This window comes from Struthio camelus, chromosome 3 (assembly GCF_040807025.1).
Source record: "Struthio camelus isolate bStrCam1 chromosome 3, bStrCam1.hap1, whole genome shotgun sequence".
Taxonomy (NCBI): domain Eukaryota; kingdom Metazoa; phylum Chordata; class Aves; order Struthioniformes; family Struthionidae; genus Struthio; species Struthio camelus.
In genome coordinates, this window is record NC_090944.1 from 47,287,680 (window position 1) to 47,305,543 (window position 17,864).

General features: G+C 36.2%; 1 protein-coding gene across 1 annotated transcript in view; it reads right to left on the reverse strand.

Moving 5' to 3' along the window:
- ME1 (malic enzyme 1) overlaps window positions 1–17,864 on the reverse strand; it is a 196,668-nt gene that overhangs the window by 138,637 nt on the left and 40,167 nt on the right. Inside the window, exons 2-3 of the mRNA XM_068937655.1 lie at window positions 10,922–11,055; window positions 2,450–2,599 (exon numbers count right to left, since the gene is read on the reverse strand). Of these exons, the coding sequence (XP_068793756.1) occupies window positions 2,450–2,599; window positions 10,922–11,055 (284 nt within the window). The remainder of the gene's footprint in view (window positions 1–2,449; window positions 2,600–10,921; window positions 11,056–17,864) is intronic.

Consider the following 17,864-nt stretch of genomic DNA (forward strand, 5'->3'; position numbering starts at 1 on the left):
TATCAGGACTGTCATAGAGCTCTTGTACCTTTCTCTTTCCCCATATTATCACTACCAGTCTTTAGAATAACTAAATATACCATCAGAATGGAAGTTCATTATCCATGTGCCAGCATAATACGCTTTTTTAAGTAAAACAGAAGAAAATCTAGAGGAACGTAGAAATTTAGTAAAACATTACAAATAACATTGTATGTAATATAAACCGATAGGTTTATACTGCAGTCATTTGCTGAGTTGCGAAGATTCTACTTACTATTCCAAAGACTACACAATGTATGTATTATTCCTACTGTGCAGGGGCTTTGAAAGTGACTTTGAAAGTTTTTTTAGGTCGTATTTGAAATTAATGGGAAAATAAGAAATAAATTTGTTGTGACATAAATAAGCTACGCAGGCAAATCCACAAAGCTTTACGATCATAGTCAATTCTCATTGCAAGATAGGCTACAGAGTAGCCTAGCTGCACAGCAGAGAACTCAAAATGCTTTTATCCCAGTATATTTTTATCCCAGTATATATATATATATGTCCCAGTATATATATGTCTTTAGTATAATTTGCTTCAACTAAACTATATAGAACCATAAATTTATTAGTGATAGAGTGATCTGAAGTAGGATTTTAGTATTAATATCAACAGGAGTAACATTCAGGCGATCTTTCTAAGTAATCTGCAGCCGAAAAATCTACCAAAAGGAAAACAAAACAGCAAAAAAGTTGAAATATATTCCCCTCCTGCTCCCCCCAAAATCAGTTCTTTTTCTGTGCCTTAAATGTGTTTATTATCAGATTGAAGAATGGAATTCAAGACTTTGGAAATCTCTAAAGGGGCTGATGGTTGTTTCCACCGCTCTTACAACCTAGGTCTCACCAGTTTTCACACTGATACTCAGCTGAATTGTTGCCTCTTCCCCTACCTGCCCCGGGCATAAACTATCAACAGGTCTGGGCAGAAATTGAAAAATACAATGTTTGTCTCCATGATCCAACATGGGCAGTGGTGCTTCTCATGCAATAACCTATATAGCAATGGATACTAAAACAAAGGGCAATGAGATCAGCTTAACTGCAGAAAGGAATCAAAGGCTTAATTTACAGACACATCTCGCACTTCCCTGCAGGCCCATAAAATCACCATGGTGATAATACTGATGGGGAAAAAAGGAAATCACTTCTCTTGCTAGGAGAGGCACCTAAAAGCCACAGATTGTTAAATGGGTTTAAGTATGCATTCTTGAGGTCTTTTTGAACTTTTTAATACTGGAGTGGGAATTCTTGTTTTCTGTAACAGGCCAGAAGGTCCTGACTCATCCTGATCACAAGGCCAAAATGATTTTTACATTAACAACAACAAAGCCTTGAGGCCATAAGTCTTCTCCCCTAGATGCCTCCCGCTGAAGAAATCATGAGTCGTCATTTGTTCCTTTCAACCTTGCAATCTTCTTATTTTGATCAATGCCTTGAATGTAAAAAACCTATTTGTGTTAACAGAGCTATGCACATACAGCTCATTTATCTCCTCCTTTGGCAGGAAACAGTACAGTATACTCCAAAGTATTGTTCTGCTTTCCTTTTGGAGTGGAAACGCGGCATCCCTCGCCATCGCCAAACCTCAAAAACTGTTTCTGACTGAAGCAAAAATATTCCCTTCGCTCTGCAGATTGCGAATCCCCAATCCCAGAGCCTGAGTGTTGTCACTGGTATACACAAGGCTCTCAAACAGCAGCCACTGTAAATCTCAAATTCTGTGGGTTGATGTTGAAAAGGAGCAGAAGTTACACGTAATCCTTCATACTACTTCCTCATCACTCTATAAATACAGATACTAAAAGCACTCCAGTAACCTATGAAATAACAGATTATTAAGCAGTGAGACAAGTGCTCCAATGATTATTTTCAAGATGCCTGTATGTACATATATATATGTAACATCCTTAGCTTAATGTTGCAATTGTTATATGATTTTGCTATACAATAGTCACAAAATATTATGTTCATGTATGTGCTATGTGCGTGTGTGTGTCTCTGTGTGTGTGTGTGTGTGTGTGTGTGTGTGTGTCTGTGTGTGTGTGTATGGGCATGCATATAAACACATATATAAAAATACCTCTAAAATAAAAATTATGCAGGTAAAAGTCAATACTCTTCACGTTGCTAAGATAAATTTACATTACAGATCCATCCTTCTGTGGTCCTGAAACATGTAGCTAGGATTCCAAGAAAGTCAAATTCAGTTAATGAGATTAAAAATGTATCCATGTCTTAATATAACTAAAACAACCATTTACCTTCTTAATGCAACACAAATTACTATTTAACGTAGGCTGAAAGTGTAGTTTCAATTATCTCAATTATTCCAGTTTTGGCTTACATTCAACTATGTTAGAAAACCCCCTGCAGAAATCTGCCAAGAGGAAAAAAGATACAATTACTTTTACTTACATACCTTGGCCTCCGAAACGCTAAACCATATTGCTGGCAAGCCAGTCCCACAGTGGGAGTATATACAATAGGCATGAACCTTTCAATGTCAGAAGTCAGCACTTTATAGAAAAGCTTTTCATTTCGATCCTGAAGACTCATTAGTAGAATATATCTGTAAAGAATTAAATATAATTAGACTAGCATCAAATGAACATATAAAGTCAATTTGAAAATAAGATGTTTAGATAACTAATTAAAGCTATGTTTCTTCAAGAACAGTCTCTTTCTTGTCTAGAGTATTCAAATTCCTCCATGCCTTAACAGCACAAATGTTTCAGACATAAAGGATAACAAATTGGTCGAGACAGACAGAAGTTGAAACCATCACAAAGCTGACACATTCTACACACTCAGAAAGCTAATCTCTCGCAGGTACAAAACACTATACTGCAACAGAGTCACATTTGGTCTGGCAGAACCTGAGCCATACATATCAATTGTTCCATTTGAAATGGTATAGTTATTAAATAAAAATTAAACAACTGTACTCTGTTGCCCAAAAAAATCCAAACTAGAAATGTTAGCTTTTTCTACTCTTGCCTCAACAGAAATTTCTCCCAAACCCAGATGAACACTATTTCAGGACTAAGATTTCAAATACAAGGTGCACATGTATGCCTTTTGACCCTGACATCTGTGCTGTTAATGGAATCTGCAATAGCTTATCTCTAAACAGAAAACAATACTGGATAAGACTTGAAGAAGTTTTGTTTCTTTAAAAATAAAAATAATGCAAAAAAAAATCAGAAAAATGAGAGTGGAAAAAGTTCTTGCTCACTGATTTTAGTAAGGTAAGTCTTACAGTTTTCAATGGATTGCCTATTACATATATTCAAAAAGTTTTAAATGTTCATCATTTTATTACACAAGCGTTCGGGAAATTTACAGGACACATTCATCCCCCAAACCAGGAGGTTTGTATGTTTAAATCTTATTCACGTGAATTTTCCTTCAGCACGCTGATGCATCATATGCAATAATACTAATACATCTTTCCCCTCACACACAAAGTGAAAGTGAGAAAGAGTCACAGGAGAAGCACTAATGCCACTACATAGCTTTTCAATACTGTTGAAATAACTAATTTTTTGCACAATTTCCCTCACCTTTCCTTTGAAAGAAGATGAAAGTAGTGGCAGTCAGAAAGTTTCTTTAATGCCACACTTAAGGTTTCACTGTTAGAACCAAAGGCCAAGATGTTTTTAAATTATCTGTTAAACTAGCCCTCAGGTAAAAATGCTAATTAATAGTTTACAATTCTAATTCATATTTTAGCAAGACAAAAATATAATAAGGTAACTATCTAACAAAGAAAAGTTTAGCAAATCTACACTAGTTTTGTTAAAGCTTAGCTTTGCATAACCTAATGACTTGTCTATTCTCTGCAAAACAGCTATATAAACCTTTAACAAGCACTGTAAGAAAGGCTAGCACAGCAAGTTTGGCAACTGGTGACTGTATCGGAGAATCAGAAGACGAGAGGCAGAGCAGCGTCTCTCCCCTTGGGTTACTAAGGGTAACTTAGACCCTAAGCAGAGAAGGATTTTGAAACTGTGATTGAACAAGCACTCTAAACAGCATCATCATGACACATTCTGAATCACCTCCCATCACATACATAACTTCTCTATGTTCTCCAAGGTTAAATTATATCCTGTACTTTCAGTTCTCAATTATAAATATATATTTTACATTTTTCTTTCATATTATTGCATTTCCCTACTAGCCTTTAACTTCCTGAACATTTTATCACAGTATAGCATGTCTTCCAACGTTCTTTTGTGCTTGCAGCATTTTCCTTATTGAAACCTTCCGACTGACAAAATTATCCCAACATTTACCTTAAAATACAAGCTCATTCCCATATAATTGCGAACATATTTGAAGACATACACTCTGTTTGCAGAGGATTTTGAAAGTGACTGGTAGAGAATATCATGCATATTCTGTCTTAGAGACTGCAGGCGTTTATGCAAGCCAGATGACTGACTATGCTTCCAATCAGTTGCTAAAATCTTTTTAATTTTTAGCACTTTTAATTTAAAATAAGATGCTGCTATTAAAAACTTTTAAATACTTTTTCATCATCCTGTCTTCCTACTCAGAGTAATTCTGGCTTTTAAACACTGTAAAGCAATCTTTTACAGAAGGAATTGAAAGTTTAACAAAAGGCTTTTTCAAGGTTCTAACTCCAAAAACTACTTGCTAAAACCCTCTGTTTCGTTTTTACTATCTTGTAGCACAAAGTTAGGCTTTTGTTTTCTTACTTACATTTACAATACCACATCTATACTCAAGATATGTTAAAGCAATTGCAAAGATAATAACAGCATAATACTTGTAATCATGTTTTCAAATATTATGCACTTGGCCATATGCAAATCTGCACAGGAAATGTTACTACAAGGTGAAAAATATTTCTTGAGAAATCTAATTTTGATCAGAAGGTTTTCAGTGAAAGATATAAAATATCTTTCTTTTTTTGGCATAGTATCTCATTCAAAGCTTGGCTAGGAGAATCACCTTAAACATTTTCTGAAGAGGAAATCCAAAAATGCTTCTTCCCCAACACGGAGTTAGTTATAGTGCACCAGACAACAACTATGCATCCTTTAGCAACATCCAAGTGATCTACAGAACTAAATACATGAAGTAGTTTTCAGAATTCTGTTTTTAAAAAGATATATTTAAAATGCAGTATTTCACGGAATCTTTTACTAAAGCTCCCATTTAAACGAAAACATAGTGAAAACAAGCAATAAAACACTAAGAATAATCATTTGTGCTATAAAAAGAGAGAAGATTATTCTCTGTCCTCAGACAGGGAGGCTTGAACGAAGATTTCAGGGAAAAGTTTCAGAAGGGGAAAACCGAGAACTGGCAAGTGAAATAGTGGAGACTGCCAAGCATTCAAACTTCAGTATGTTACTTTTCCGCTAGACTACTATTACAAAGGGAATTGATTACAGTAGCAATTAAAGCATATAAACCAAATATCATCTAAAATCCCAAAGAAAATTGATGTGGCTACCAGAAATCTACTGATAATTTCTTAGGGTGACTGGTCAGCCCACTACCACTGACATGCATTTCACAAGGCAAAACAGAATGATTAAAAAAAAAAAAAAATTGTCACAAAAGCAAAAAAGGAAACGGGGAGGACACACTATTATTTTTCACTTGTATAAGACCTTTACCTCTGTTAGTTTTAATCAGCAGCATCTATATATAAGTGTGCTACTTAACACAGGGAACTTAAAAAAGAAAACAACACAACATTCTCAGGAAAAGTGATCTGATCCTAATCACCTCTCTTAATGTTCACATATCCTGTAAAACATTTTACCAACTTGACTCTTCGGAGGAATAAAAAGCACAAGAAAGAGGTAAGTCTATGTCAGGCACAAACATTTCAGTGTCAATACAGAGGAAAAATAACGATGATTAGGAACATAAGAGGAAAAGAAGATCAAATTACTTGCAGAACTCATTGCAGACTTTCCAAATTAAGTTAGAAGAGTAGAATTATTTTCCGTTATCGGCTTCCTTCTTTTTGCCAAGCATACCAGGCAATATATTTGCTGCCGTATCACATTTGTATAAGTATATATTGTATATATTTACATATTAAGTATATGCATATTTGTATATTCATTTTGTATATGCACTCTTGGCATTTTAGAGCACAGCAATTTCACACTGCAAGTAAGCGAAGGAGTTTCTGCCATGCCAAAACATGGAATGCCACGTTACTATCAATCAGCTTTGTCTTATGAATTTGCACACACCCTCTTTCCAATCACAATCAGAGCAACAATCCTGTCAGTTAAGATGCTCTCTTATATAGCAGACACAACCCTTCTACCCTTCCATCTAAGGTACTTCAATAGCTTCCACCTCTGCAATATCCAAATGCCTGTACTTAATCTTTTGCAAAGTACTTGAACATAAAATTATGGAGGAAAACAACTCATGGAAATGGCACCTGACTCAAGTTTCCATTTGGTTTTGTCGTCTTCCATCCACACCTGCCAAACACACAGACAAACATCCACTATCAAATCAGAGCACCAAGAAGAAAATTACAGCTTCCCTTTATTTCTTTCCAGTTATTGCCCCTATGGGAGGGAAGGCTATGCCAGAGGCATGCTGTAAGAAATGTTTTATTTCTAGAATTAGTGTATTTATATACACCAGAAGGCATGCTCTTATATAAGATCGTCCTTGAGCGCGTTCCTGTACAGCACACAATGAGGTTTTCTTTCAAGTTCCAATTAAAATAGCGAATGTCTTCTGACATTCTCTATCAGTGAGAGGACTCAAGGAGTAACTGAGGTAGGCTCAGAGTCACTATTCCCTCTAAAATGTTTTGATAAGAGTACAGAAGGCCAGAGTTCAAATACTGCCTTGAAGGACAATATTTTTTAATTCAAAAAAAAAAATTCTGAGCTCACACACATATAATGCATATGTTCTTAGATCAGGATATCTACTGACATACTCCAATAACATTTTCAGACACTTGACTTAAAAACACAGCTGCAAATCACATTTTGCACGCATAAGCATTTGCACATTCAATTCACAAAAGCATTTTTATCTCTGAAAATTGGCTCAGGATGTCACAGCTGAAAATCTTTGAGGGAAGACTCTTCTGCAGGCAAATGCTACCAAGTTTTTGAATCGTTGGTCTCAAATGCACACCTATCCATATAACAAACAAATTTATTGTAATAAAAGCTGGGGAAAACAGCAATATAATGCCCCACTAATATAAGAGGAAAATTTTTTTTTTAGGCAAAGCATAGCATGATGACATGAGCAGTCAACTTAGGCCTGCTGGGCATTCACATAGAATACAAATATGATTTCTCAATGGAACAATTTAATTGTTGTGGGACTTGCAGATTTATATAATTTGATATGCTTAAGGACCAATTTGTTTAACTTTACACAAATTTACATTGATCCAAGATTACTCTTGCATTCTTATCAACTGCAAGAGGCACGTGTTATAAAATCATAGAATAGCTGAAATTGGAAGGCACCTCTGGAGATCATCTAGTCCAAGCCCCTGCTCAAAGGAAAGGCAACTACAGCAGGCTGCCCAGCAAGGTGTTCAGTCACGTTTTGAATTTCTCCAGGGATGGAAACTCCGCAACCTCTCTGGGCAACGTGGTCCAGTGCTCTGCCACCCTCACAGTAAAAAAGTATTTTCTTATGTTTAAATAGAATTGCCTGTGTTTCAGTTTATGCCCAGTGCCTCTTGTCCCGTCACTGGGCACCACTGAGAAGAGTCTGGCCCCATCTTCTTTAACCTCTCATCGAGTATTCATATGCATTGATCAGATCCCCCTCTCAGTCTTCTCTTCTCCAGGCTGAACAGTCCCAGCTCTCTCAACCTTTCCTTTCCTCATACAATAGATGCTTCAGTCCCTTAATCATCCTCGTGGACCTTTGCTGGACTCACTCCAGCAGATCCATGTCTCTCTTGCACTGGGGAGCCCAGACCTAGACGCAGCATCGAGGTGTGGCCTCACCAGGGCTGAGTAGAGGGGAAGGAGGAACCTCCCTCCTCCTGCTGGCAATGCTGTCCCTCATGCAGCCCAGGATGCTGTTGTTTCGCCACAAAGATGCACTGCTGGCCCACGTTCAGGGCCTCTTCTGCAAAGCTGCTCTCCAGCTAGTCAGTGCCTAGCATGTGCTGGCACATGGGGTTATTGCCCTTCAGGGGCAGGACTTGGCTGAACTTCATGAGGTTCCTCCCTGCCAACTTCTCTGGCCACCCAAAGTTCCTCTGATTGGCAGCACAGCACTTTGGGGTATTAGCCCCTCCTCCCAGTTTTAAATCATCTGTGAACTTGCTGAAGGTATACTTTGTGCCACCATCCAAGTCATTAATGAAGACACTAAACAGTATTAGCCCCAGTATTGATCCTTCGGGTAGAGCCACGGTTACTGACCTCCAACTGAAATGCATGCTGCTGATCATCAACCCTTTGAGCCCAGCAGTTGTGCCAGTATTCAATTCACCTCACTATCACTGTTTACATACAAAAATGTTTAACATAAACATCTACTTTAGAACCATCTTTCAGTAGGAAGTGCTGAGATGATATCCAAATGTTAAATTTGTTATTTCAAGATTTTTAATGGCAACAAATTTTCAGAGGTGGGCAATTCTGGTCCGTTAAGTCAGAGCTCTCCCAGCGATATAAATTCCTGCTTTCATAGAGTCCCAAAGCACATACTTCTAGTCCCATTCCTTAAGTTTTTACCCATTCCTGCTGCCTTGATCTCAACAACAGCTACTTTTCACCTCAGTGATCTGAAAAATTCTTTTTTAAGATATTTTGACTAGTGATCAGGTTAGTGAGAGAAAATTACCTTTTAAGACATTTGTAAGTTATTTCTATGAACTATAGACTGACTAGTTTTCTCAGGTGAAATATTTTATTAAAATGCTATGGACAACAAGTTTGTACTTCAAAACTACATAGTACAATTTACCCTTTATGCTAAAAACACAGCTTATTTGGAAGCTACAACCTAATCTTCCATCCACATGGGATGTAATCTTGTAAGGCTTGTCCTTTTGTTTTAATAATGGCTGATGACAGGAGCAGGGAAAAAATCTTACCTAATTCTTTGGAAAATAGAAACTGCAAAACAAGACTCATAGGTGGGAAATAATGAAATTGAATTTTTGTTTAATTCATTACATACAGACACTAAACTTAACAGAGTAAGAGACAGACATGGAAAAACATTTTTTCCTGAGACAAATGGCTTCTGAGAAACCTTTTTATTTATATTTATTTGTAAATATATTTATATTTATTTATATTTGTATATTATTTACATATATGGTATGTGGATTAAATGTGCTTTTTAAAAAAGTGCTTCTTCCTCTCCCTTACCTCCAAGATGGATAGGTCCTTCTTTTCTACCTATTAACATAAAGCAAGTTTTCTGCAAAATATTCAAGCAATACTGAGAGTCAGTTATTTTTATTTAATGACTCCCACTTCAGTCAACAGTTCAGTATACCTCATTTTCCTATGATTTAAATGGCACAGCATTCAAACTTCTGTCATTTAACACTGATAGGATTTTTCCTTTCCTGCAGAAATTTTCCATTTTGGCAAAGAGCTATTTAAATACCCCACATTTTTGGCTGAAAAGTAAAGAATTAACATTTGAGAATACTGTTACTCTCCTCTTAAATTCCACACACTTACATCTGTAACTTTCAGTACCTGTTGCTTTGAGAAGCACAAGTGCTTTTCTCCTGTGACCTGAGCTAGGTGCCAACAGCTCTTTGCTAGCTAAGATGCAAAAGAAAGAAATAGGACAACAGTATAAAAGGCTTTTTTTCTTTTTGCTTTGAACTTACAGGTGAATAGAAAATACAGCAATTCAAGCAGAAACAAACAATTTAAACAGTCTTAAAGTCTTAAATGTGTTGTCCTGTGAAACGATGATCTGCCATCATGAACGGACTGCTTCAAGACAGTTAAGGAGGGGATGGGGACAGACGGATAGGGAAAGTTTTCTACAAGGATAAGGTAAGTTGTCAAAGCAGGTGTCTTGCTGAAAGTTGATGCCTTGCAACATGCAGGAAGTCAGACTACAACATTCTAGCCTTATCACTCCTCTGTGATAACTGATATTGATCTCTAAGAGGAGGACTGTTCATCTACAAAAGATACGACAGTAAACGAGCTCTCCACTTACACTGAAGGCTATGCTCGCAATATTCTTGCTCCACAAAAAACAAACATTACAGAAACTTAAATAAAAAAAAGCTTGGAACCATCAGATAGCTATCTAAAAGCTTGTTTATAATACAGGAATATATAAATAACACGACAGCACACAACAGAGAAAAACAAGAGAATGGGAACAAACCTAAAAGAACATTTTTTCATTCTGTGGCTTATATAGCACTTAAAAATAGAACCAGGATACAGGTAAGCAAAACACATATGAGTATCTTTAAAAATTAAAAGCTCCCTTAAATATTTTTCCTTAAAATCCAAATTACATTATACTTTCATAATATTTATATATTTTATACATTTCTTAAAATTTATATGTATCTATATCTATATGTAGACATTACTGACCTGTTGTTTTCACATCAGCTCATGTGCTTCTATTGAGCCTTCTACCATTTAGTTTTTGAAAACAAAATTTATGTGAACAGCATTGGAATATTACAATTTAAAATTAAGAGTTGAATTTCTGAAGAAAGCATTCTAGAAAAGCTAAGAACTGAGATGTATAATATATATTTAGCTTAATGTTTCCCAATCTTCAACTACCACAGCTTGATAAAAAATGAAAATCTCATGTGAACTACCACCAAACAGGGGGAAAAAAGCGACTCATGATTTGATAAGTAGGATAAATTTTCATAGCAGTACTTTACCTGTCTAGGTCAGATGTCAGCCTTTCAAAATTCTGAAGAATATTGAAAACCTGGACATCCTGACTGAGAACGCAAGGTGGTAATAATCCATGGATATTTAATTGTTGCCTCTCCTCCATGGTAAAAGCCATGCCCTGCAAAAAAAAAAAAAAAAGCTATTACTTTTAAGAACATTATGCAGAAAAATAAAGCACAGGTAAGCTGGTATTAACAAATTATTTAATATTGGACAAAATTAACAATTATGCAATGATTTGGGGAAAAGTTTTTATTAAGTTATATGAGAACTGTCCTGTACACTGCAATAACTCCATCCCAGCAGAGAATGAGTTAAGATCTTCCAACACTGCAATACGAATCCCTGCACAGTTACAAAGATAAAATTGAAGAGGATAGCAGCAGTCCATGGGCTCTGAAAGACCAGCGAATACTCTACAGATTTCAAACACTCATATGTTTGGCTGTCTTCTAAATACAAAGCATTGAAAATGTTCACTTACATTGTAATCGTTATGCTTTTAATATTTGGAAATATTTCAAGATCTTAGTTATCTTACTTGTTCACATGAATTTTAATAGAACACTGGTGCAATAAGGTCAGCTCTACCTTTTTACAAAGGGCCTAATTCAGCACCTAGTGAAGTCAATCAACAGAAATATGGCCATAGTGAGTTCAAGGTAAACTCAGGTTCAGGTATGCTTTGTTTTGCAAATTCACCTTTAGTTACGCTAAGAAAAATCTTTTTACAGACTCACTGGATTTCTTTCTGGCATCCAGAAAGGATGTTTAAGAGTATTTAGTATATTCTGCGGATGGTCATAAAACACTTAACTGAACACTGCTCATTTAACTTGCTGATCAGTAGAGACTGTCAGATAGCTGCTTTTTAATGAGGTCTGTCCATCTGAAGCATCTTCAGAAGTTCTCCAAGCTATCATAGAAAACAGTGTGCTTTTCCAGGAAAAACATTATCATGAGTTTAATACTTTTGACACTCGAATCAAGCATTCTAGCTGCTGAAGTTTCACTTTGCTATAATACTCATGGTGGTCAAGAGTGAAAGACAAAATCACATCCCTGGTAGTTTTAGGGTATAAAAAGGAATGTCAGAGAAGTTTCCTCCACACATGACCTACCAAATTTACGCTTCTGGTTTAAATTATAAGCAGTAGTTGGTGATTCCACAGACTTAATATCATGCTTACATTTCAGAATCAGTATTGACAACTCTGCAAGCGCCTTGAGGTCTCTGTTCGGTTAACACCAAATATGTATACATATAACATCTTGGTAAAGTGTGAAATACGTGTATATACACACGTATACACACTCATCATTGCTGCTTGAAAAAAAAAGAAAAAAAAGACAACCCCACCACACTATCTGCTCTAAAATATCATTAACGAAGTTGGTACCCTTAACTGAAACGATGACCCAAGGAAAATGAAAAGAAAAATTTCATGATAAATTGTTTATAGAACACCAAACAAATCTCAGTCTATTGAACATGCTCCTCCCATACAAAGAAATGGAGTGAAACCAAGTTTCATAAAGGTCAGTGATTGTTTTGCTATAGTTTTCCATGCATACAGGATTTTCAGAAGTGTACACAAACCCTCTTTTTCTTGATCCTGCACGGATTTTCCATGAACCTAAATATCATGAGTGTCTCCAACTCCTCTTTCATATTTTGAAAGACTATGAAGTGAAAGTCAATGACTTTCCTCAATAGTTTATTCAAAGCTGATTCCTCAATCTCCAGTAGACTTTTTTTGGCTAAAAACAAGCAAATAAAAGCTGCGTGCAAGCGCGCGCACACAGACGCACACACACTTCAGCATCAGTTCCAAATGACTGGAATTTAGGGAGCTGCATACACAAGTGGATCTATCAGCATTGGCAATAAAGTGGTAATACAACTATTCCCTGCCTCTCCATTTCTCCCATTTCTATTAGTTAAATTTTCTGAAATAACATTTTTTAGAAGTCTATGTTTTCCTTCATTTTAGGAATAAGATGTGAACTTCATTATTACAAGATTTGCCCTTTTACTGGAAAATACGTTTTTTTTTTTTAAACAGACACATGGAAGTTAATACATTTTGCCAAGTGCCTTTTTTAAAAATTATTTTGTCTTGGAGTAGCATATTTTCCACATGTTGCTACAGTTCCTACAGTAAGTGTTAATTTCTTTTGGGCAGTACTACAAAAATACAACACCCACATATAACTAGTATGCTATATATGGTTTTAAAAATTCTTTACTTATGAACTTTTTTTTGGTATAGATATTTTTATTAATTTTTCAAATTTAAAAGATAAGACATTAGCTCTTTTCTTCTCTCAGGTACCATATATGCTCATAAGAAAAGAATTATCATTGAAACTTACTGTACATTGATTTAATAAAATAGAGAAATCCATTTCAATGCAATAAATATATGCTATTTCATCTGTTTAATATAGGAAGAGCTAGGCTATGTACGTTTTTTACTTTAAGCTGTAGATTTCTCCTGCTACCCTTTCATATTCTCTTTTCTACCTCAGAATTTTTCTTTTTTAATATTCAAAGTGTTGTTTCACAGTCGTCCAGCAGAGAGTGCTCCAAGTTCACCTTGGTTTACACGCTCCATTATCCGCCCAAGAGCTGATTTTGTGCGCACCTGGATGGGACGGACATCTAAAGCGTACCTCAACTATAATAAAAGACACAGACATTTTTATTTTGCACGCCATATCACAAATAGGTTGTCCAAGAAGAACAGCAGTGTAACAATATAAAAGATAAGAGACTTGCTATTATTACCTATTTTAAACTTTGCTTAATTTGTGTTTGCTTCACCGATTTATTCCTTCAAAAGATAACACATACATCATAGAGATTAGACGAACTGTTATTTTTAAGTCTCCCAAGCAAGTGTCTGCAGGTCTTCAAGGGTTTTGTTTTATATGCTTCTTAATATGTGCTGTTTTTGGTAAAACCATAAGTCACTCTTCAACCACCTCTTTGCTTTCCTTTCTCAAAACCTTTCGTTAAAGTATTTTTTTTCCTTTTTATTCCCTGAATACAACTCCCTACTCCTATTGTCACTTGCACAGAAAGCTCATTGAATATGGTTTTCTCTTTTTCATTTTCAGGAAGTTCAATCCATTGCAAATACATTTAAATCTGAATTCATCTCTCCATTTGTAACAATGTGAAGTTACATACTCATAGCAGTGATTTGTATCGCCACACATTTTATCAGTATTCCCTCATTATTTGTCTTTACCAGTTTATCAACTATACTTTTAGCTTGTATCATCTATGTGTGCTTTTAGAATGTATCATGTGCCCAGCCTCTACCCTCTCCCCCTAAAAAGCTCCATTACAAGGTTGTTTTAGTGCAATTACACATACATCAATCCTCTTGTTCAGTTGCATTACTGAAGAGCCATAAAACAGAATAAACAGCACAACATCATTTTGTATCAGATAGATAGTTTTTTGCACTGGCTTTTAACTGAGTTCTCATGTAGTGCTTGAAAAGACAGAAAACGCATTTGAAGTATTTCAAGAGCTGTCCCAGTCTCAGATCACAGCCAAAGAGACGAGTCTTATCTCTCAATACAAATTAGATTGCATTGAAAAGCTTTTTGTTCAGATAGGGTATTTTGAACAAGCTCATCTTATTGCTAAGATTATATGAACTTATGAGAATGACAGTGCACAAAATTAATGCCTATGTGCTGTCCATACACTAATGAGATTCACCGTCACAAAAGGGTAGCCTGACCCATCTCCAAGGAAGATTCATTGCAGCGATCCCCCTTCCATTTCTTTAAAGATCTTACTCTCTTTTGTTCTAATAGATCAAGATTTCCTTTTTTAGAAAATCTAGGCCTCCTGTCAAAAGCAGGGATGAGTCAGATACCACTGCTCATTTGAGAAAAAAGCCTGTTTCCATCTGTAGGCCTCGCTGCAGGCATGTCCCGAAGCTACTAGCTTGGCAGCATGCAGGAGGATGCTCTCTTAGAAGAAACCATGCTCACTTGCAAGGCCCTCAGACTCAGCGATTCTTTACTCAGCCCCTGTTAGAAGACTAGAAGACTTCAAATCATTCCTGGGACTCAGGAGACAACCAGTAATACCAACTTTCAAACTCAAGCACCAACATATATATTTGAGCAGAACGGATCTCAGCTGGGCAAGGAGAAAGAAAGGAAGAGGAAGGTATAACGGCGTAGCAAGGAAGTATATCCAGAAGTACCATCTATTCCACAACAAAAAATGTCTATCTTAAACATTACAGCTTTCCTCTCTGAATTGCTGATCTAAGACAAATACTATGGGAGAAAAGCCACAGGCTCTGACCTATTTTGGGAACAACAGATAAGTAGGTTCACCACTGTTAAGTCCATCAAAACGTAAAAACTCTTCTCATTAAATAACTCATTACAAAGATTAAATCATAAAACTGCAGTGAATTTTAACAATATCTTGAAAGAATGACCCAAATCTGAGGGACTCGGATATTCACAACATCTGCTGCTGTGGCTGGAAGGAGAATAGCTGGCTCTCGGCCACCTCTTGAAGCCTCCTTCTGGAACAGTTGGTAACTCTGAATGGCGTACAAGAGGCAGGGAAGCGCTCTGGCAGACGAAGCTCAGAGAAAATCCCACAGCTGCATGAAATATAACTCTGCTGAAGATTTGAATCAATTCTTTGAACAAATAATCTTACAGAATCCTACAATTTCGTACCCTTCAAAAAATGGAAAAGAAAACAAGGCAAATGTTTTTGGCTGAAAAACCAAAAATATTCTCCAGTTGCTGGAAAATAGCTCTTTCCTCAAGATTTCCCAGGTTGCAGCATCATTACTGGGTTGCAGTTCCACACCATCCTAGACTGGTCATACCATTTCATGCACAAGATTATTTCCATGAGAAATTCAGCAGAACTGCCTTAAATTAACAGGTAGGTGCAGCTGTTTGGAAAACATCAACTTTGGTATATGTAACTGTTTGCAAGCAAATCTTTTTCTGTTGAACCTTTTGCCTTTAATAATATTGGCTTCTCATATTATTCTAGCACTGTTAGTGAGGAGTCCAAGTTAAAACCAAAAAACAATTTCCTTTTGCTTTATCTTAAGAAAAACTTCTTATGCTGAAAAAACAGCAGCACATATAGTCCTGCTAGGTATAAGAGAACATCTTCAGGCACGTAAAACGTCATGAGTCTCTTAGAGATGAGAATATTACAAAAAAAAAAAAAATTCAGCACATTTTTATACATTCAAAAAAGGTTTTACTAAAACCCCATAAAAATATGGCCCACATGAATTTTCAAATGATTTTAAGCTACATTTAAAAGTCTAACAATAACTTCATTTTAAGAAAAACAAACATGGTTCATGGCAACATATTTGGGTATGGCAGGAGATGTTACTGCTATTTCCCTTCTCCATTCTTGCCAGGACTGCTACAAAACATTACAAGCAGAGGCAACTACAGAGATATCTCAAGCAACACCTCTTTTCTGGACAGCACCTTAGACCAGAGTGTTCGCAAAGTACTCTTGTAGATAAGGAGAGGAAATCATCTTTTTAATGCTACAAACTCACATCGTTTTTTGTCATTGAGGATCATCTTTTGGACTTCAGAAAAAAAAAAATGTCCCAGCGAACTATCAAATGGCATTAACTCTGAGATCTACATTTATTTTTAGGAATGATTTATTGTTAAAAACATACGTCAAAGAAGAACTTGAACAGCCGAATCCAGTTTTGATAAAGAAAATTCAGAAAGATTAAAACTTGGAGAATAAATATAATCCTTTCAAATGGCATTCATGAAGACAAGGGCAAGAGATGAGAAATACATTTGCAAGTTGCTAAGAGGAATGGATAGGATCACCAGCAGAGAGGAAGCTACCACTTTTCGAAGATGTGTAGCATGAAGTTAGGAGATGAATATTGAACATGAAAATACCAACTTTCTGTTGCACCTTGTGTGACAATCCACACAGACAAGCTCAATTTTCAGAAATTTCCAAAGCAAAGATTTGTAACCATTTGTAATGCAGACAATATCTAAGCTAGAGTTGGACTGCAAGTGGAAAAGTCACTAATGAGACAGAACTGCTATCTTTCCAAAAAGTACATCTCTCCTCCTCCAAAACTTAGCTTAGATCATAAGTTGTGCGTTTAGTCAGGCACACTAGTTAGCTCCAGATTATGCATTTTGGATTAAGATTTAAAAATCAGTATATAAATCAGTGGTTAATAATCCATTAACTTATTTCACAGAAGAACTGTGTTTTTGTTATGTCTTTATACAGTACCTAGCACAAACGTGCCTTGGTGAGATCTCTAAGCTGAGATCCCTAAGCACAGCTTCTTATGTACCAGTAAAAACAGTAGGGAAGGCTGCTACTGAGAGACTACAATGGAGTTTCAAAAGCCAGCCACATACAGGCAATGGCTTCGGCTGGAGCAGAGAAGGAGAAAGCAGCAAAAGAAGGGCTCGCAGAGCTCAAACAGCAGAATCCACTCCTGATAAAGCATTTGCGCTCTTTTTGATGAGCACTTGTACACAGGCGTGCATTAGGACTTGTGATATTCTAAAACATGCTGAAGTTTAATGAAAATACTACAGCTGATGGACACAGCATTGTCCATACAAAAAAGGAAGAAACTGTCCTAGTTTCAGCTACAAAATGCCAGAAGGCCCAGGTTTTGTTCTGTGCACGGTTTTTAAATCAGCTTTTTAACAAGTAACTAAGTTAAAGTTAATATTCTGACATTTAGCATTTAGAATTCCACAGCTGTTTTTCATAACAGTCATAACATCTCTGCTGCAACGTATTGCGTGAACTATTTCTTCAAGTTTTAAGGAAAGCCGAGAGACCTGAAGTATATTCCCATTCCAATTCTAAGTTAGTATAATTTTCAAACAGTAAAG